Genomic DNA, 20,717 nt, shown 5'->3' with positions numbered 1-20,717 from the left:
TTTATTTAAGCGGCTCTCTCAATTAGGGCTAATCGCTCCCTCCAAAAAGAGTCGGCCCAGTTCCGATTTGGGCTTTAAAATAATTTATCCCATTACAAAATGGATTTGGGCCAACTCTTACCATCTATAAGAGCAAAGTTCAGAATTGAGAACAAAAGACGACCATGTATGAGAGAAGACGGTTCATGACAAATTTTTATTTTACTTTTGTGTAAGAACATACATGTTGTCATTACGAGATACAAACCTAACTTCTCAATAAAGTTTTGTATAAAGGGTAGAGGAATACTAGTTAGTAGCATCTCTTGTTACCTGTGTTTAATCCTGCAGAGTAGCATCATCCCATAAAATCTACAACTTCTTTGTTAGATGTGACGAAGATGAGACTTCAAAAAAACCAAGGCATCTTCCGATTTGCACCACCATTTGTTTTTTACCTTCGCATTCTAGTCCACAATCCCGAGACCCTAGACTGGTGATGCCGCTTTGAGCTTCCCAAACCGCTGTCGCTCACACTCCCTCCATCATAGAGGTTTTCATGAATCTCTGAGAATTCTTTCGTCCATGGATTCAGCGGAATCACATATGAATCATCCTTTGTTGTTTTCTTCTGCTGCTCAAATCTTTTCACATTTTCAGATATCTGATGGAATGTTCTGTTTATTTTCGCTATTCCTCTTTCAACCGGTTCCACCACATGCGAAACTGTGAATCTCATGTCATCCACAATCTACCAAGAACAATAAAACTTTTGGTCATGAGCAAGGACTAAAGCAAAAAAAAAGAAAAGAAAACTGCAAGTAGAGAAATAAATTAGTTATAGAAGAAATCAGCTTACAATTTCACCACTCCCAAGCACAACATCACGGACACTTTGTGGGAAATTCAAGCGTTTTTCTCTCTCGTCATGTCTACCATACCGCGTTCTAGTTGTTCGTTCACTATCTTTAACCTCTTCTGGATCAGGTGGTACATCTAAAGAGGCATAATCTGACATGACTGCTACATTACGAACACATCTTTCTCCACGCTTGTAAGGCGCTGCTGGAAACACATAAAGATGGACCACAGCAGCAATGCCCATCTGTAAAAACATTACATTTTAAGTTTATAACTCACACCAATCTAAATGTGGATACTTAAAAGGAACAATTAGTTTTATGAAAATTACTTCGATACAGATGATGTAGTCTTGTATTCGCGTTTTCAGTTCCTTAGCCAAAGACCCTTTGAAGAGTCCCATAGAGAAGAGGAATGCAACGATAATACCTTGCCACCAGGTGAGGAACACAATAGACTTAAATGTTAGAAACTTGGCCAGTGGTTTAATGGGTGCTAGCTTATCTTTGATGACATTATAGAACTGTACAAGGCAATACAATGCCCATGTTTGACTGAAATTGAGCACTACAGCCAGATATGGATATCTGCAATAAGACCACATTTTTTACTAAATCAGATGTTTTGTCGATGACCATGTTAAAATCAAGATATAGCAAAGAACAAATACATATCGACAAAGAGAAGGGAGAAAACAAAAGATTACCCATAATTCCATGCGAACTTCCCTTCTCCATAAACCCCAAAGGCTTCGAGGATCATTGCTAATAGAGCACAAATCATTTTCAGTATCATCTGCAGCAGAATATAATTTATCATTTGAAGCACAGAAATACATCATAGGCCATATAGTCCAGATAAAGTAATGACAACATATACATATTGAACGATGCCAATTTTCACAGCGTGATAAAACTCAGGACCAAGACTCCAATCTTTTAGGAAGCAGTTCATTGGAAAGGGATGCTCTACAACTCCATAAGAACATGTGCCTTCTAGAAGAGGAGTGCTCTGGGTGATAACTGTCTGCTGTTCCATGTATTCAATTGTACGTTCTTCTCCATCTGCAGATATAGAGATAAAATATTTCTCAGTAAATTATAACAGAGAAATAATCAAAAGTCATCAGATTCCAAATACATTTTCAAGTGAATAAAGTATAGCTTCAATAATCAACCACTTGCTTATTTGAAGCCCAAAATATCATATTCAGGGACTCAGAAGCTATGGATACAGATTTTTACAGTTATATAAGCATTACCTAGGCAAGCTATCAAATATCTCTCGAAACAATAGAGTGCAAAAGCTTCATAACAGTCTCGAATCACCTCACAGTTGAAAGCTGCTTCCGAATTCACCAAAGACAAAAACTGCTCGGAAAGTATAAGGAACCCAGAATTAGAAAAATATCTGAATACATATCTTAATGGAAATTTCACTACAAATACAGAATCAACGTATATAGTAACTTATCAAACCTACCGATTCCACAGCATAAACAGGAACCATCAGAATAAGTCCAATAAGGAACTTCTGTTCCTGTGATTTACAAGAGGGAGTGATGTTTAGTTACTGGTGATGGTGATATGATCAATTTAATGGATCAAGCATTTAAAGAAATGTCCCAACTAATATAAGAGAAGAGTCATAAAGATGAATCAGTATCATTTATTATGAGCATGAGAATACGACAAAGCGGGTGTTAAGGAAGGGATAACAAACCTCTGGTTGATTATAAGAAGCTAAGTGCTCGAAGATAAGATACATGGGGAGGAGGATGGCAATAACCACGAATACACTGGCACTTAAGATTGGCCAAGTCAAGTATTGTCCAGAATCAACACCAAGGTTAGGATGCCACATTAACCCGAATCTACTTGACGACTCTCCCGCAGAAATAATAAAAAGCAGCGAGCAGAGGATTCCCCTCCACTCCATTTAGAACCAGCAAAAACAAGAAGCAATCTTCACATCAAGCAAGAGGACACTTTACCCCAAACAACTAATCCAAAGCTTATCACTGATGTTTTCTATTCCCACTGATTTTAAAAATAGATCCTTTCTCAAGCTATGACAATAACAGTGACGACCCTTTCTGATTTGTAGAGAGAAAACCTGCATTACGAGTAACAAGACAACAAATAGAGATTAAATTCTGATAAAAAAATTGAATCTTTAAACACACAAATTGACCCGAAATAATCTACAAGAAACAAGTTCCTTGATCAAATTCGTATTTTTGAATAACCCAAGCTACATCACCCAGCAAACGAAACGATTGCGTAAAACCCTAAATCACCAACCCCATATAAAAAAGGCGATTCAACAGGTAGATACAGAGAGAGAAATTGCACTTACACGAGTATCAATTACGTTATCCAGAAGAAAACCCACGAGTCTTAGAACTTGCTCGAATCGAGGAATCCAACAAAAATCGAGCCAGAGATTATCTTTTTTCCTCTTCGCTATCTTCAAGTTTGGATCTTTTTTTATTAAATTTCCGCGTGGAAGAGAAAGAGCCTAAAAAGGAAAACTTCAGCCTTTTTTGCTTTGGCGGTTGTGTCAAGCTAAACCCCCCTTAATGTGCTGACGTGTTTTTCTAACAATCTGACGTGTCTCTTCCTCATTGGACTTATTTCGATCACCTTGAGAAAATTATTATTAGCGAAATAAATATGGATCTCTTAAAACACTCAACTATCAGTATTTTTCTATCATTTAAGCTTATCGATAATGAGGGATCAATCGTAAGTTACGTAGAATATTCAAACATTTGACAATTTTTCTTGTGAAATTAATAGTTTGATAGTTGATAGATGATAAAAATGGCATACACATCTTATTTTCAAATTAATTCATCTTAGATCATGTATGGTACGTAAGGTTATCCATCGTAAATGTGGTGTATTTAGTAGATAAGTTTATCAAAGATTTTTATAATCAAAAAAGATAATCAGTTTAGAAATCCCTAAAATATCTCACATGATCTTTTTCACGTTGCAAAACCGTTTCAGAAGATATCAGTTTTCTCTTCTTATTACCATTGCTCTCTCTCACTTTCTCTCATTCATGTTTCGTTGAGTTTATAGGTTCGTATGATCTATGCTTGTTGTTTTTTTCCTCCCTTAAGAGCGATGCGCAAAGAAAGCTTAATGCGGAGGACGGATTGAATACGAGAGCAACTTATGTCCAAACACATGTAAGTTCAACTAATTAAAGTCCTTTTAATTTATGTTTTAAGCGTAATGCGTCAAAAATATGTGAACTATATATAACAAAAACGTTAACGCAATGTAGGGGCTGGTGAAGCCAATAGCAAGAAGAAGGTATGCTAGAAAAGTAGTATTTGGTGAAGTGATTAACTCTGAGATGATGATGAAAGCGTTTTAGTATTAGAGACATACATTATGAAGCTTTCAAGGGAAATCAAGAACCAACAAAGGAATATCATGTTTATTATGTGGTAAAGAACGGAGAGGATAAATGATGTCCTAAAGTTCACTAGCTAGTGACCTTGTTTTTGTGATCTGTTCTTTCCTTCTAACATCTCTATTTCTTTTGTAACTCTTACAACATTTTTTTCTGTCATGTAGATCGCCAGAAAATGATGGCATTGTCACTCAAATAACATTCATCAAGCTACAAAAAATATTCACTAGATCAACTGAACAACTCAGGTAATACGGTTTTAAATATCAAAGTTATGATACACAATTCAATAGAAAGGGAAATGTATTTTCTCATTTATGGAGAAAATAATTAATGGTATACTAGCATTAAATTATGGATAAAATATGTCATGGAGACAAGATATATAATTCATGGAGAAAATGATCTAAATTTCTTTATTTTTTGGACATCATATTAGAAATATCTTTAAAATAACATAACTTATCAAGAAAATTATTACCAATTAGCCATTGTAGTAATTAAGAAAGATGAAGTCAAATATATCTCCTTAGAAAAAGGGATAAGGAAAGAGATAGTCAATTTGTAACTGCTAATATCCAACCTTTATATGTCTCTAAAGCTTGATTATAATGATCACTACTAGTTCACAACACTCGATCAAATTTTATTACAAAGAGAGAGATCAGAAGATTACTCCTTCTGACTTCAAGGTTTGAAAGCCATGGCCGGTGGAGCTCTTACTGACGAAGGAGCCCTAAAGAGAGCTCATCTCTATGAACATCGAATAACTTCTTACTTCATCTTCGCTTGCATCGTTGGATCCATGGGAGGCTCTCTCTTCGGCTATGATCTGGGAGTCTCTGGTTAGATAACTTTCTCGATCTGAGTTTATCTTATACCAATCAAACAGTCAGATTCTGAAACCCTCAAGTCTTGTTTTTGATAAGGGCCAGCTTCAGTTTTGCCCAATTTCCTCTGTTTTGTCAGAAAATATAAGTCCCCTCTCCGAGGAGGGTTAGCTTCAGCCTTGTTAAGTGTCGACTATTTTTGTTTCTTGAAACTCAAGGAACCTATGCAAGACACAATGCTCATTTTTGTTTCTTCTTCCTTGTTAAACGCAGGTGGTGTTACTTCAATGGACGATTTCTTGAAAGAGTTCTTCCCAGGAATCTACAAAAGAAAGCAAATGCATCTGAACGAAACAGATTACTGCAAATACGACAATCAAATCCTCACACTCTTCACTTCCTCTCTCTACTTCGCCGGTTTAATCTCAACTTTTGGAGCTTCCTATGTCACCAGAATCTACGGCAGGAGAGGAAGCATCCTTGTTGGCTCTGTTAGCTTCTTCCTCGGAGGAGTCATTAACGCCGCCGCCAAAAACATCCTCATGTTAATCCTTGGTCGAATCTTCCTCGGCATAGGCATTGGATTCGGAAACCAGGCAAAACCCCACAATTTATTAAATCTAATGTCTAAGCGATTGGTCCGGTTTGGCCTTTAATTTCTGCGTTTGCGTTTACAGGCGGTTCCGTTATACCTCTCGGAGATGGCTCCAGCGAAGATTAGAGGAACCGTGAATCAGCTTTTCCAGCTAACAACTTGCATTGGCATTCTAGTTGCTAATTTGATAAACTACAAAACAGAGCAAATCCATCCATGGGGATGGAGACTCTCTCTCGGTCTCGCCACCGTCCCAGCTATACTCATGTTCCTTGGTGGACTCGTTTTGCCCGAAACACCCAACAGTCTTGTCGAGCAAGGGAAGCTCGAAGAGGCTAAAGCCGTACTGATCAAAGTACGTGGCACAAACAATATAGAAGCTGAGTTTCAGGATCTTGTCGAAGCCAGTGAAGCTGCTAGAGCCGTAAAGAATCCGTTTCGCAATCTTCTTGCTCGGAGGAACAGACCACAGCTAGTGATTGGAGCGATTGGGATTCCTGCGTTTCAGCAACTAACCGGAATGAATTCGATTTTGTTTTATGCTCCGGTTATGTTTCAGAGCTTAGGGTTTGGTGGATCCGCATCACTTATCTCGTCCACGATTACAAACGCTGCACTCGTTGTCGCGGCGATCATGTCTATGTATTCTGCTGATAAATTTGGAAGAAGGTTTCTTCTTCTTGAAGCTAGCGTGGAGATGTTCTGTTACATGGTTAATGCTCTTTTTTTTTTTACCTCTGGCAAAAGCTAGGGTTTTTATCTTGCTAAACAAGTAACTTCCGCTGAAACCCAAAATATGTTCATTTTTCCTCAGGTTGTAGTAGGAGTAACACTAGCCTTGAAGTTTGGGGAAGGCAAAGAGCTACCAAAATCGCTCGGTGTGATTCTTGTGGTCCTTATCTGTCTATTTGTATTGGCGTATGGTCGGTCATGGGGTCCAATGGGATGGTTAGTTCCGAGCGAGCTTTTCCCTTTAGAGACTCGATCAGCCGGTCAGAGTGTTGTGGTGTGCGTAAACCTTTTCTTCACGGCTCTAATCGCGCAGTGCTTCCTCGTGTCGCTGTGCCATCTCAAGTATGGAATATTCCTTTTATTCGCTGGACTTATATTCGGGATGGGAAGTTTCGTTTACTTTCTGTTGCCGGAGACGAAACAGGTTCCTATTGAAGAGGTTTACCTTCTTTGGAGACAGCATTGGCTATGGAAGAAATATGTAGAGGATGGTGATGAAAATGGTCAATCGGTAAATGAGTAAAAACATTTTTTTTTGTCAAAAAATAAACATTTGAAAATATGAACATTTTTTTTGGGTCAAAAAATTGTATAAACATGTTAAATTCGTTAGTTTAGCAGCATAAAGTACCGATAATAGTTATGCTTATGAGAGATACTCCCTCCGTATCAAAAAGAACGATGTTTGAGGTTTTATTCTTGTATCAAAAAGATTGATTTTCTGTAGTATATTGAATATCTTAGAACAATCAAAACTCAAAAGTACCAATAATAGTTATGCTTATGAGAGATACTCTCTCCGTATAAAAAAAATGATGTTTGAGGTTTTATTCTTGTATCAAAAAGATTGATTTTCTGTAGTATATTTAATGTATTTTTTTTTTCAAGATCAATTGATTGGAGTAAGTGGGATAAAAAAGTAGCTTGAAATAACTTTTAAAAAGATTTAACACAAAAATAAGTAATAAATATACATCATTTATTGTTTTCTTAATCTTGATGAAAATCTTAGAAAATCCATCTTTCTAATACGGAGGGAGTACTATTCAAAAAGCATATAACGGCTTTTGAATAAATTAATTTAACATTCTTATATAGGAGAATATAAATGGGATTTCCTTAGTCACTTACTAATCGAGAAATCAAAAATATCAAATCAGCGTGCAAACATGAATGAACATACATGTGTAATGCAAGCATGAATTATTAATGTACGTACATACATTGTTTGTGTAGTAGTGGTTACTGGTTAGGTGGGTGCCGAATAATAATTAGAGCAACCGTGGCAAGCGTAAAAGGACAGCGAAATGATGTATAGTGAAAAAATATCGAGCTGCGTCAAGGAAACATATATGAAGGAACGTTAATGTTGTGTGGTTAAATTTGCGAAAGTTTGAGAATTTTGGGGTCCTAGTGGACCCATTTCTTTAAAGCCCATAATAAAACCAACCTCATATTCTTGTAGGCCCAAAACTGGTCCTAGCTTATTCTCATCTACCAACAAATTTGTGAACAAGTGAAAAGAGAACACATTTGTTTCCTTTTTAGTTCCCTACTTTATTTTTCTGTTTAATAATGGGAAATCCCGGATCAAACTGTAAGTTTACCAAACTGTAAATAAACTTATGAAGCTTGTGAAGCGCTGCATATCATTTTTACCATTTACGGCATCCGCAAACCGCAATAGTTACCATGATTGCAACCGTGGTGAAACTACTTGAACTTTGGTCTCCTAATTCCAGTATAAATCTTTCAACCAGTGAACCACTTGAATTAGTTTTTTTCTTTTTCTGAGACGATATCATGAATTGGGACAATTGGGTTATGTTTCTACTAGTTAGATCAAGCCATGGCAATATATTTTCGGTGAGATCAATGAATATGATACACACACGTTTAGGTTATTCTTCGCCCAAAAATATCATAACTATTTAGTGGGAGGAATGGATGCTGTTGGATTTTTCATAATGGCATTGGCGGTTCACATAACTTTATTTTATAATGGAAATAAAAACAGAGGAATTCATTACGTAGTTGATGGTAGCATGGAAGCCCTAATCTTATGCACGAGGTACGCCATGTTAGTAATTTCTAATTTCAAGGCATTATCTTATAATTATTAAAACATATTTATATCTATGAGAAAATTGCATATTTATATATAGTCTTATAAAACTAGCTATGTTTATTTGAGCACTGACCACCTGAAAGTGATTAATTAATCTAGCTAGTTTGATCCTCGGTCCGAATAAATTGTCCATTAATTACTTATAATAAATCTGTATACAGGATAAAATGCATATTTTTCAATTTTATGTTCTTGGTAATAGTTATTTAATTTCACGTAGGCCACTATTCCTTCTTCATTTGGGTGTTATCAATTCAATATTGTAGTATATATTAAAGTAGCTAGTAGCGTAAGGTTAAAAAAACTACATCAACACAATCCATGAAAGTTTTTGAATATCAGGCTTCATACTATAATATAGAAGCGAACACTGCCTAGAAATACTACTTCTAAATTTGAAATACACTTTACACCGGCCTTGTTCCTAGCACTCAAATCAATATAAACTACATTAAATGGTCAAAAAAATATTTCTACTTATACAACCGAAGTACTCTCATTTATCACATTATTAAAGCAAGATAATTAACTAAAAGTCTAATAAACAGAAACAGAATTTTTTGTCGAAAAATATTGTAGATGACATAATTTGACCGGTGGTAAGAAAACGGCATGTTTATTTATATATTGTATTGCCCCTTTCATTTATACATTTGTTTTTAGATTTTTATACATATTAAGAAAACCATCAAAATTCTATTTTATCTCTAACTAGTACATAGTTTTAATTACTAAAACACTCAAATGATACACTTAAAACTAAAATTTCGTCTAAAATTCTTCCTTGATATTTAAAGTAATACTATTTGTGAGAGTTAAAACAATACTTATAATTCTGAACAAAAATAATATTTTCTCCAAATTTTGGCAATCAATAAACCAAAAATAGAATGGCTAGGTTCTAGCGGTGTAAGATCATAAAGGTTAACATTCAAAGGATACTCATCATGCACTAAAACGTCAACATCATAAAAATACTATAGCTAGATTAATTATGCTCTATAACGATGCTATGAAATTGATTACCAAATGAAGAGAGGTAGTTTAAAACCAAAAAAAATAAAAAATAATGTTAAATAATGTGGTAAAATGAACATTAAATAGCGAATGTATGGAAGAATGATGATAAGAAAAATGAAAATTAGAAGAGATTAAAAAGAAGGCATGTGGGAAGGGTGTTGACAACTGTCAGAAATGCCATGCTCAGATGGGGGCAAACAGCCTTCACTCCTTGTGGGTCTCTCTTAATTATCTCTTTTCCTCTTCCCTTCCTTTCAATTCTCATCATTTCTAACCCCAAAACAAGTAAGTAAATCATACTCTATGATCTGTTTATTTGCATTTTTATCAACTTCAAAAAAACTCGACTTTCTAGACTACAGAGAGAGAGCTCATACTATTTTGTACGAGAAAGGTGTAAGCAACTAATTAATAACTAAGCATCAATATGAATTAAGAAAGGCCAACCAACATGTTAATACTGTGTGTTGTACTTCATAGTGTTTTTTTTTTTTTTTTGGCTAAAAAATACTCCATAGTTTCTTGATTCGAACTTGGGTCTAGTTGGGGAACTTGATTTCCACCGAAAAACATTCATTTCTATTTATATAATTATTTTTCTTTTTTGAAAGATATACAAGACGACAAAACTAATATATATATATATATATATATATATATGGTTGCATTTCTCCATTTTGCTATATTATATAAGTAAACACTATTTCAAATTATAGACTTTTATTTTGATCGAAAACAATATTCTATTAGTGCATACCAACGAGACGTACTTTAATATATGTGATGTGACGTACGTGCCAAAATATCGCTACAAAAAAATCATAATCTTATATCAGTTGTGTTAGCATTCTGATTCAAATCGTCACATTGTTTCAATACTTAGTAACGAAATATTTTTGAACTCATAGTAGCATATCTTTTAGTTTTACGCATATTTGTGAATTTTCTTCTACCATTGAACCATTCTCAATATTATTTTGCATAAGTTCGTTGTCCGTTTTAACAAACAAAAATAAAAGTTCTTAGTCAATTTCTAAGGGAATATTACTAGCCTACTAAATATTCTAAATAAATAAATAATCAAGCTCATGGACATCTTAATAATTAACGTTTTTTTCTTTCCCCATTCTCCCCTTTTCTTGCATAAGTTTTTAAAGCAACATTATCAATGGTCTCTTAAGACAACTCTTAAGTTAAGAAATATGTTTTATAACTAACAAAAATCTCTTAAATCTCTTAACTAAGAGATTTTTGTTAGCTATAAAACATATCTATTATTTAGAGTTGTGTTAAAAGATCATCAATAAAGATTGGTCTTAGTCAATACCTCACACCAAAAAAAAGAGTTCTTAGTCAATACGTACCTAATGGAATACTACTAGTCCATTGAAAATTAGAAGTAATCAAGCTTATGGACATTAATGCATATTCGTGGGTTTTTTTCTGCCCATTTTCCCTTTTCTATTGCATAAGTTCATAGTCAATTTTAACAAAACAAAAACAAAGTTCCTAGTCAATTCCGAATGGGAATATTATTACCCCTTTGAATTGATCAAGTTCATCCATGGACCATGCATAGGTTATCACGAAAAGATAAATAAGCATTTACTTGCCGAATGCAAATATCAACATTTAAATAAAAGAAAACAAAAAATGGGTCATTTTCAAATAATATTGATGTGTGAATTTATAATGTGTACACACCTGTCATCATAAGTAAGCGATCGACTGTCCTTTCCTAACTAACTTCAACATTTCACTTCAATACTTCAACTCTCTTTCTCTCTCTCTAGTCTTTATATAAACCCTACGTAGGCACTCTCTTCACACTCACTGAGTCAAACTCACGTGTCAATGACCGAGTCATCCATCACCTCCGTCAAACAGTCGTCTCCGGTGCCGGAGGAGGAGGTTGATCATCATCATCATCATCATCAAGAAGAGTCCCACCGAAACAACAACAAGAAACGTGTTAGACCCGACCCGGGTTACCGAGGCGTCCGGATGCGAACGTGGGGCAAATGGGTCTCCGAGATCCGAGAGCCTCGCAAGAAAAGCCGAATCTGGCTCGGTACTTTCTCTACACCGGAGATGGCGGCGCGTGCACATGACGCAGCTGCTCTCACCATTAAAGGAACTTCCGCCGTCCTCAACTTCCCGGAGCTCGCCACTTACCTTCCCCGTCCAGCTTCCTCCTCTCCTCGCGACGTTCAAGCAGCAGCTGCCGTAGCAGCCGCCATGGACTTCTCCTCCTCATCCTCCTCCCTCATAGTCTCTGATCCAACCACCGTCGTCGTCCCAGCTGAGACTCATCTATCTTCCTCAAGCTATTCGACGTCTACATCATCGTCATTGTCACCATCAAGCGAAGAAGCTGCGTCGACGGCGGAAGAACTAAGCGAGATAGTGGAGTTACCGAGTCTAGAGACGAGTTACGATGAGTCTTGGAGCGAGTTCGTGTACGTTGACTCGGCGTATCCACCTAGTTCGCCTTGGTATATTAATAACTGTTATAGCTTTTATTACCACAGCGACGAAAATGGCATTTCGATGGGTGAACCTTTTGACTCTTCCAATTTTGGCCCCCTTTTTCCTTAGTTTTATTTTATTTTATTTTTTCAAAAAGCCTCTCTTGTTTAATTTAGCCTCCAAATCGCTGAAGTTTATTTAATTATTGGATTCACAACAGAGTTTAATATACTCGATTAAACCTGATACTCTGATAGTACCATATAATACTTATTGTTTTTATTATGATCGGATCTTCTAGGTATATTGTACGAACACGCCTGTGATTGGACGATAACTATTTTTTGTTTGTATTTTGCTAATAAGCTTATACTTTAGGTGAACATTTGAGAATTTTATATCAAAGTAGCTGGAGATTAAAATATAATCTCAGATGGTTTGTTAGTTGGCATATATGGAATCTTTTCAACTTGGTATTTATAATCACCCGCTGTATTTAATTCACAAAATTTCCTTGTTATAGCTTCATATATATAACCAACTTTTTCAGTTTGAATTATAGTTTACAATGAATGAGAATTACAACTTTACAAGTACAATGCAGTGTTTAGAAAATATTCATTTGATGAGAAAAAAAAAAACTCATTTCCCTACTGAAAAAGTATATGGATAAAAAAGCTCAAAAACAATTTGTATAACAGAGAAGTAAAATGTTATCGTTTTACCAAAACGAATTCGCAGGTTAAGCATTCTTTATCATTTACTCTTGTTTGACTTTTTTTGCATTAGTCAGACATAATTAATGACTTGACCCTTAATTTAACATGTAAACTCATATGCAAATCCAACGATGTAGATTTAAAACCTTCTTTATTCATTTTAATCTTTTAAAAACGAACTTTATTTTATGTTTGAACAAAACATTTTTTCATACGCAATCCTACGATCGGGAAATTAATACCTTTCTAAATTTTTTTAAATCAACTAAGTATTGCGTGAGTCTTCTCGACGAAAACATCAATCAACACCGGCTTCATAATCATCGTACATTGATTTGAACTAATATTAATTGTTACGTTAATTAGTAATGCATTTAAGTATTTAACTATTCCGTAGGGAAAGGCCATTCTATTGGGATCCGCGGTCAACGGAGGTTCCACCCACGAGCACGGTCTTTATTTGTTTTTTCCTATCTCAAATATAAGCTGATTCACTTGATCTTAATTAGTATATATTTCGATCCCATTTTATATACTGTAATGTATGTTTTTTTTTTTTGGGTTAAACATATATGAATTACTATGTATAAATCAGAAATTAATGAAAATTGTATGCATATGAAACTCAAGTATACTCCGAGTTTTGAGTTGTGTAATGGAAGGACCTTAATTTGTCGTTAGGATAAGCCGAATACAACCACGCCAAGTTGTCCACCAAAACTGGGAGCTACCATGCCGTTGTTTCCATAGAAGCAAAACCATTAATCTTCCCATTATCCCACGTATATGTTTAATAAATCTTTCTTACCCTACATTTAAGTCTCTCATAGACGTTATTTACATCGCCTAGGTAGTTCATTCATGTATCATTTTTGTTTGTTTACCCTATATCAAACAAATTGGTTGTTGATTAGAAGAAAACATAAATTGATTCATTAAATATATATCAAACAAAAGCCATCAATCTTATATTGTTCGAAAAGAGAAGAAAGTTTGTTGATATGAAACTTACACTTGCTTAAGTTCTGATAGCCTATAGCCCATCATTTTTTGTAGCCGAACCAAAGCGTAACTAGAGTTTTTTTCCATCGCCGGTGCTTGAATTCTGAACTTTTCGACTTCCCCCTTCCAAGTGGTTGAATAGTACGCCAGTTGAACTCAGTACCGTCTTAATCTATAAAGGATCTTTGGTAAAACTAAAAAAAAAAAAAAAAAACTCTCTTAATAAAATTTTTTTTAAAAAAAAATTGGACCATTTTTCTTCACTAAATTTTTGAAAAATGACATTGGACACATGACAAATGTCTATGTTGTCATGGGGTAGAGACGGGTCTGGTTGAGCTATATCAACACTAAATTCTCATAGGTTTTTTTTTACTTAGAATTCAATATTTGTAACAAAAATATGTTTGTGTTTGAGACCGAAATTTCATTAAGAAAAATAGAAATCTAAAGACAATGCAAGAAATTATGCGATGCACAGAATCATATATCAAAATGCCAACCACTGTAGTCATACATACATACATACATACATACATACATACATACATACATACATACATACATACGAACATACATACATACATACATACATATATAATATTGGTCACATACGTAACAAGAAGTCGCTTTGGCCGAGTGGTTAAGGCGTGTGCCTGCTAAGTACATGGGCTCTGCCCGCGAGAGTTCGAATCTCTCAGGCGACGATATTCTTTTAGGTATTATAGTCTTTTTATGACCGACTTATTAACACACTGCGTATAAAATAAAACAATTGGTTCCTTTTTTTTTTTTTCCCTATCAACCCTAGAAAGGCTTCACGCCTGATTTCTTTCTTTCCCCAGAAAGAAGCTTCACCTCCGTTGGTTGTTCTCCATCGCTCTGCGCCGCGTCGCACATCGTTCCATCTTTCTCAGAATCCCTCTTCCCGTCGATTAGTTTCCTCCGAGGTTAGCTTCTTCGATTTCTCAGATTCAATTCTGCTTTTTGCTCTCCCTCCTGTTGTTTTCGTTTTCTGCTGTTTTTTTTTTAGGTTTCTGTTGAGCGATTCCTAAACCCTACTTGTTTCCGTTCTATTGTAGTGAATTCAACCCAGATTTTAATCGGGATTTATTGGGGATCTAGAATGGTTGCGTCGAGTTTATCGCTAGAAACCCTAATTTCGGAGGATCTCTGAGTTTACTATCAGAAGCTTGTAGTTGTAATTACGGACTAGGTATGTTCTGATGGTTGTTGTTGTTGTTATTGTTCTTGTTTGCAGGTTGCGATTGCTGAAAATCTTGATTTAGAGTATGAAGTCTCTTAATGATCTCCCAGCGCCCAAATCAACCACTACCACGTTTTATGATCATTCTAACGATCCATGGTTCAAAAACCGTGTCACTGAATCCGAGACTGTAAAATCCTCCAGTATCAAATTTAAACCCGTGCCTGCTTACCTGAATCGTCAAGGTTTACGTCCCAAGAATCCCGAGGATTTTGGAGATGGTGGTGCTTTCCCGGAGATTCATCTTCCTCAGTATCCTCTTGGTATGGGTAGGAATAAATCCAATAAGCCTGGAGCCAAGACTCTCCCTGTTACTGTCGATGCTCAGGGAAACGTGGTCTTTGACGCTATTGTGAGGCAGAATGAGAACTCTAAGAAGATTGTTTACTCTCAGCATAAGGATATTATTCCTAAGATACTGAAAAACGAGGGAGACTTGGATGCGGTGGTGGACGAAGAGGAAGAATTGCAGAAGCAGATCCAGGAGACTGCTGAAGAAACCAAAGCTGCCATTGAGAAGATTGTGAATGTGAGACTGAGTGCAGCTCAGCCTAGTAATATAGCAAGGCAATCGGGAGACTCACAGTACATTAAATATAAGCCATCCCAGCAATCCTCTGCCTTCAATTCCGGTGCTAAAGAGAGGATCATTAGGATGGTGGAGATGCCTGTAGATCCACTTGATCCACCAAAGTTCAAGCACAAGAGAGTCCCAAAGGCTTCTGGTTCTCCGCCTGTTCCGGTCATGCATTCACCGCCTAGGCCTGTTACCGTCAAGGACCAGCAAGACTGGAAAATCCCTCCTTGTATCTCCAATTGGAAGAATCCGAAAGGTTACACAATCCCTCTTGATAAACGTCTAGCTGCTGATGGAAGAGGCCTACAAGACGTTCAGATCAATGATAACTTTGCCAAGTTATCAGAGGCCCTCTATGTAGCTGAGCAAAAAGCTAGAGAGGCTGTTTCAATGCGTTCCAAGGTGCAAAAAGAGATGGTGATGAAGGAGAAGGAAAGGAAAGAGCAGGAATTGAGGGCTCTTGCCCAAAAAGCTCGCTCCGAAAGAACTGGTGCTGCTGTGAGTATGCCTGTCTCATCTGACAGGGGTAGGAGTGAAAGTGTTGACCCAAGAGGTGATTATGACAACTATGACCAGGAGAGAGTAAGGGATAGAGAAAGGGAAGAGCCGAAAGAGAGTAGGGAGGAAAGGGAAGCACGGATTCAGAGAGAGAAGATCCGAGAAGAGCGCCGCAGGGAAAGAGAGAGGGAGAGAAGGTTGGAAGCTAAAGATGCTGCCATGGGGAAGAAGAGCAAAATCACTAGAGACAGAGACCGTGATATCAGTGAGAAAGTTGCTCTTGGAATGGCATCGACTGGAGGAAAAGGTGGTGAAGTTATGTATGATCAAAGGCTGTTTAACCAGGAGAAAGGAATGGACTCTGGGTTCGCTACTGATGACCAATACAATGTATATGACAAAGGCTTGTTCACTGCACAACCCACTCTTTCAACGCTGTACAAGCCAAAGAAGGATAACGATGAAGAAATGTATGGAAACGCAGATGAGCAGCTCGATAAGATCAAGAACACTGAGAGGTTTAAACCTGACAAAGCTTTCACAGGGGCTTCCGAGAGGGCGGGTAGTAAGAGAGAACGCCCTGTTGAGTTTGAGAAGGAAGAGGAACAAGATCCTTTCGGTCTTGACAGGTGGGTTTCTGATTTGAAGAAAGGTAAGAAACCTTTGGACAAAATCGGGTCTGGAGGAACTATGAGAGCAAGTGGAGGCGGCGGTAGCTCTTCAAGGGATGACGACGGCGGTTCTGGTCGAACCAAGATCAATTTCGAACGGAGTAGGCGTTAAAAGTCAAGAACTTAAGACAATGAAAAAGCTCAGTAACTGATCTTTGATTTCAATATATACCTTGTTATTTTGGATCTGTTGAAACAGTTTGCTTTTGATTATCAGTATTTATGATGTTGCGAGTCTCTGAACTAGTCGAGTACAATCTTTCAACTTCATAATATCACATCTTTTGAGCCTTATTTTTCTTTTTCAATGTTATAAATTTGTGTACTTTAAGAACGTTAAGTTTTACGAGTTGTTGCTATTATTTTGGATCAGGACAAGAACCAAAAGACACATATGTTCTTCTCTGGTCTCATCTCCAAGCTTCATGGTACTAAAAGGACAAATCACTTAAAGATCTTTCACCGTTTGAATCATTTCGTCACTATCTCATCATCTTCGTCGATTACGTCTCTTTCGCCCCAAGATCGAAACAAGCTCTTAGCTACTCTGTTATCTAATTGTACCAGCCTCGCTCGTGTCCGTCGTATCCATGGTGATATCTTCCGTTCATGCATCCTCGATCAATATCCAATCGCTTTCTTATGGAACAACATCATGCGATCTTACATTCGCCATGATTCTCCTCTCGATTCAGTTCAAGTGTATCTCGGTATGGTGAGATCAAATGTTTTGCCCGATCGATATACTCTTCCGATTGTAATCAAAGCCGCCGTTCAGATTCATGATTTTCCGTTGGGAAAGCAGCTTCATTCCGTCGCCGTGAGGTTAGGTTTCGTCGGAGACGAGTTCTGCGAGAGTGGATTCATTACGTTGTATTGTAAAGCAGGGGAATTGGAGAATGCACGTAACGTGTTCGATGAAAATCCTGAGAGAAAGCTGGGGTCTTGGAACGCTATTATCGGAGGGTTGAATCACGCGGGTCGAGCTAACGAGGCGGTTGAAATGTTTATGGAGATGAGAAGGAGTGGATTTGAGCCGGATGATTTCACTATGGTGAGTGTGACTTCAGCTTGTGGAGGATTAGGTGACTTGAACTTAGCTTTTCAGTTGCATAAATGCGTTTTACAAGCTAAGACCGAAGAGAAGTCTGATGTCATGATGATGAATTCGCTCATCGACATGTATGGAAAATGCGGGCGTATGGATTTCGCGATTCAAGTGTTCGAGGAGATGCCACAGAGAAACGTTGTCTCATGGAGTTCAATGATCACGGGTTATGCAGCTAACGGGAATACATTAGAGGCCTTGGAATGCTTCCGTCAGATGAGAGAATTCGGTGTCAGACCAAACAAGATCACGTTCGTTGGAGTCCTTAGTGCTTGCGTCCATGGAGGTCTTGTGGAGGAAGGAAAAGCGTATTTCGCAATGATGAAGTCAGAGTTCAATCTAGAACCGGGATTATCGCATTACGGATGCATAGTTGATCTTCTGAGCCGGGACGGGCAGCTTAAGGAGGCCAAGAAAGTTGTGGAAGAGATGCCGATGAAGCCTAACGTGATGGTTTGGGGTTGTTTGATGGGTGGGTGTGAGAAGTTTGGGGATGTTGAGATGGCTGAGTGGGTGGCTCCATACATGGTTGAGCTAGAGCCGTGGAATGATGGTGTTTATGTGGTCTTAGCTAATGTGTATGCACTAAAAGGGATGTGGAAAGATGTTGAGAGAGTTAGGAAGGTAATGAAGGAGAAGAAGGTTGCTAAGATTCCTGCCTATAGCTATGCTTCGACGACATTTTGATAATTCAGGCTTTTATACTTGTTTCTCTATAAAAGCAAACATTTCAGTTTTACTTTTAGTAAATTAATGAATTAGATGATTCTTAACATTTCAGTTTTACTTTTAGTAAATTAAGTACTCAAATAATGAATTTGGGAAATTTTTCTAGTCATTTCCGACATGATATTCTGACACCAAGATCATGTCAGAGGGGTATAGAACTCGATTTTCAACTTATTGAAGGCGTCCGGTTTAATGTGTTCAATTTCCGGTTTACTGATTTCATTTAGGAAAACAACGAGGTAAGACTCGATTTCAAAGCAAAAAATATGCAAACAAAGAAGATAAGGTCCACACGCTTTAAACCCGTTTTAATTTCTTTAATTGCAATTTTAAACAACAAGGCTTCTAATTTACTATTTTACGAGTTATTATAGCCCCATATGTAAATTTTATATTTCAGGTGACTAGATTGCATCCAAATCAAAATGTTCTAAATCATTGGATTATTAGTTACCGTCACTGGGATTATTATAATTATCTCTCTTTTTTTTCCTCCATTATTATAATTATCTTAGAGATTCAATCGTCATGATAATATTTTATCATCTTGATCAGTATGTATATCAGTATATATATACACATGCGTGTGGCTTCTTCGCATTCTATTAACAAGTTAGTATATGGATTAGCCATCAATGAGTTTGAACGGACAAAATTGATTATGAGATAATCTTGCTTCCAAATATGTGACAATGAGTTTGATCGATGGTAAGCCCATTTTAATCAACATTATATATTATATGCTATGAGCCTATGACGTGCATATCTACTTTGATCGATTATTCAATAGACACAGATAAAGTATTGAAGAAACATTAGTCTCGTGAGGTTTTTGCATTTTGGTTTTCTGTTGACATTTGTGATTTACCCCACCAAAGATAGAGGGATCGGTCCAAATCAAGGAAAAATAATATGAATATCTTTTCTTTTCTTTTTTTTTCCTTCTAAAGACTATTAATAGCCATAATCAATATCCTTGTTTACAGAGTTGATAAGGAAAGAAGGACATGAATACTAATATCTTGAATATAGACTCATAATCAATTATTTCAGAAAAAAAAAAAACTTTTTGTGTAATTAGAATGATCTTTCACTTTCACTTTATTACTTAGATATCACATTCTAAAAACAAATTAAAAACATCAAAACTATTAAATAAAAATTATCTTCCAGATTGAAGATTTATCTAGAATATCCACGTATATAATTATCTCAAACATCGACTATGTGGTATATACGACAAGTAGAAAATGACATGAAACGACTTTTTCTACCGTCGCGTATGACATCAAACGCTAAGTTGTTTGTATTTTGAAGAAAATGGAAAAAGAAAAGAAAAGTCAGGACTCAAACTCACGTTATATATACCCTAAAATAAAACATACTACTATAAAGCGATATACAACAAACATTAGTGAACGAATATTAAACAGTGTTGACTTGGGGATCCTTCTATCTAGCACAGTGAGAGAAGTGATGGCAATGTCTAGAAGGAGAAAACATCGCCAGGCAGCGCTAAACTGTGTTGAAGAAGCAATTAAAAACGCAAGAATGCAGCTGAGAGGAAATGAGGTAGATGTGGCCCTATGGAAAGGGAAAAACAGAAGCTATTGTAAAAGTTTCTCGACCAAAGAAACATGGGCGCAGATCCGCACTTCGAAACCAATGATGGAGGGATTCAAAGAGATATGGTTCAAAGCTGCAACTCCAAAATATGCTTTTATCACATGGCTAGTGGTTAAAAACAGAGTAGCAACAGGGGAGAGAATGTTGACTTGGAAGCAGAATGCAAACTCAAGTTGTGTGTTATGTGGGGTACCTATAGAAACAAGAGAGCATCTGTTTTTCATGTGCCCGTACTTGAAGACAATTTGGAAAGAATTGGTTCTGGGAACATTGGCAAGAGATCATGAAGCTTATTAAAGGGGAGGGCTTTGACAAGACAAAGACTTTCTTGCTAAGGTACACGTTTCAAAACTCTATTCACTCAATATGGAATGAGAGGAATAGAAGGAGACACGGTGAACAGCCTTTACCAACAGAGATACTCGTCAAGTTAATTGATAAAAATGTCCGTAATCGGTTGAGCACAATGGAAGGGAG

General features: G+C 36.7%; 5 protein-coding genes and 1 non-coding gene across 11 annotated transcripts; 5 read left to right on the top strand and 1 right to left on the bottom strand.

The window, feature by feature from the left end:
- Positions 1–169: 169 nt before the first annotated feature.
- LOC9325194 (protein LAZ1 homolog 1) lies at positions 170–3,381 on the bottom strand. Of its 2 annotated transcripts, none has more exons than XM_002887626.2 (9): positions 3,199–3,381; positions 2,563–2,955; positions 2,323–2,379; positions 2,102–2,210; positions 1,720–1,904; positions 1,547–1,635; positions 1,172–1,427; positions 839–1,084; positions 170–730 (listed from the first exon to the last, which is right to left on the bottom strand). In XM_002887626.2, exons 2-9 carry the CDS (start codon positions 2,776–2,778, stop codon positions 434–436), a joined length of 1,455 nt encoding a protein of 484 aa, XP_002887672.1. In that variant the 5' UTR covers positions 2,779–2,955; positions 3,199–3,381; the 3' UTR covers positions 170–433. The 2 variants fall into 2 exon arrangements, with proteins under 2 accessions (XP_002887672.1, XP_020890518.1); XM_021034859.1 differs by having other exon boundaries at positions 3,214–3,381.
- A 492-nt stretch (positions 3,382–3,873) lies between these two features.
- Positions 3,874–7,157, top strand: LOC9325193 (sugar transport protein 14). 4 transcript variants are annotated; one of them, XM_021010251.1, is made up of 7 exons: positions 3,874–4,039; positions 4,138–4,166; positions 4,434–4,517; positions 4,895–5,114; positions 5,373–5,695; positions 5,777–6,406; positions 6,509–7,157. In XM_021010251.1, exons 4-7 carry the CDS (start codon positions 4,973–4,975, stop codon positions 6,947–6,949), a joined length of 1,536 nt encoding a protein of 511 aa, XP_020865910.1. In that variant the 5' UTR covers positions 3,874–4,039; positions 4,138–4,166; positions 4,434–4,517; positions 4,895–4,972; the 3' UTR covers positions 6,950–7,157. The 4 variants fall into 4 exon arrangements, with proteins under 4 accessions (XP_020865910.1, XP_002889130.1, XP_020865909.1 ...); XM_002889084.2 differs by having other exon boundaries at positions 4,138–4,303; positions 4,962–5,114; XM_021010250.1 differs by having other exon boundaries at positions 4,138–4,303; positions 4,927–5,114.
- Positions 7,158–11,058: 3,901 nt separating this feature from the next.
- LOC9325192 (ethylene-responsive transcription factor ERF037) lies at positions 11,059–12,441 on the top strand. Its single transcript, XM_002889083.2, has one exon. It carries the CDS (start codon positions 11,429–11,431, stop codon positions 12,170–12,172), a length of 744 nt encoding a protein of 247 aa, XP_002889129.1. The 5' UTR covers positions 11,059–11,428; the 3' UTR covers positions 12,173–12,441.
- A 1,948-nt stretch (positions 12,442–14,389) lies between these two features.
- TRNAS-GCU lies at positions 14,390–14,471 on the top strand. The gene has a single exon. It is a non-coding gene; the product is annotated as a tRNA-Ser (tRNA).
- Positions 14,472–14,542: 71 nt separating this feature from the next.
- LOC9325191 (SNW/SKI-interacting protein) lies at positions 14,543–17,071 on the top strand. Of its 2 annotated transcripts, none has more exons than XM_021034563.1 (2): positions 14,543–14,714; positions 14,847–17,071. In XM_021034563.1, exon 2 carries the CDS (start codon positions 15,057–15,059, stop codon positions 16,887–16,889), a length of 1,833 nt encoding a protein of 610 aa, XP_020890222.1. In that variant the 5' UTR covers positions 14,543–14,714; positions 14,847–15,056; the 3' UTR covers positions 16,890–17,071. The 2 variants fall into 2 exon arrangements, with proteins under 2 accessions (XP_020890222.1, XP_020890221.1); XM_021034562.1 differs by having other exon boundaries at positions 14,549–14,714; positions 15,026–17,071.
- A 74-nt stretch (positions 17,072–17,145) lies between these two features.
- LOC9325190 (pentatricopeptide repeat-containing protein At1g77170) lies at positions 17,146–18,719 on the top strand. The gene has a single exon (XM_002889081.2). It carries the CDS (start codon positions 17,172–17,174, stop codon positions 18,570–18,572), a length of 1,401 nt encoding a protein of 466 aa, XP_002889127.1. The 5' UTR covers positions 17,146–17,171; the 3' UTR covers positions 18,573–18,719.
- The last annotated feature ends 1,998 nt before the right edge of the window (positions 18,720–20,717 follow it).

This window comes from Arabidopsis lyrata (assembly GCF_000004255.2).
Source record: "Arabidopsis lyrata subsp. lyrata unplaced genomic scaffold ARALYscaffold_2, whole genome shotgun sequence".
Taxonomy (NCBI): domain Eukaryota; kingdom Viridiplantae; phylum Streptophyta; class Magnoliopsida; order Brassicales; family Brassicaceae; genus Arabidopsis; species Arabidopsis lyrata.
The sequence above is the reverse complement of the archived record's forward strand: the minus strand, read 5'-3'. Positions and strand labels throughout refer to the sequence as shown.

Coding starts and splice junctions, on each gene's coding strand:
- LOC9325194 (XM_002887626.2), bottom strand. CDS start 2,778: ATGGAGTGGAGGGGAATCCTCTGCTCGCTGCTTTTTATTATTTCTGCG. Junction 2,211..2,322: donor CTGTTTATGCTGTGGAATCG/GTAGGTTTGATA, acceptor CTTTCCGAGCAG/TTTTTGTCTTTGGTGAATTC. Junction 1,636..1,719: donor AAATTGGCATCGTTCAATAT/GTATATGTTGTC, acceptor ATTCTGCTGCAG/ATGATACTGAAAATGATTTG.
- LOC9325193 (XM_021010251.1), top strand. CDS start 4,973: ATGGCCGGTGGAGCTCTTACTGACGAAGGAGCCCTAAAGAGAGCTCAT. Junction 5,115..5,372: donor CTATGATCTGGGAGTCTCTG/GTTAGATAACTT, acceptor TGTTAAACGCAG/GTGGTGTTACTTCAATGGAC. Junction 5,696..5,776: donor GCATTGGATTCGGAAACCAG/GCAAAACCCCAC, acceptor TTGCGTTTACAG/GCGGTTCCGTTATACCTCTC.
- LOC9325192 (XM_002889083.2), top strand. CDS start 11,429: ATGACCGAGTCATCCATCACCTCCGTCAAACAGTCGTCTCCGGTGCCG.
- LOC9325191 (XM_021034563.1), top strand. CDS start 15,057: ATGAAGTCTCTTAATGATCTCCCAGCGCCCAAATCAACCACTACCACG.
- LOC9325190 (XM_002889081.2), top strand. CDS start 17,172: ATGTTCTTCTCTGGTCTCATCTCCAAGCTTCATGGTACTAAAAGGACA.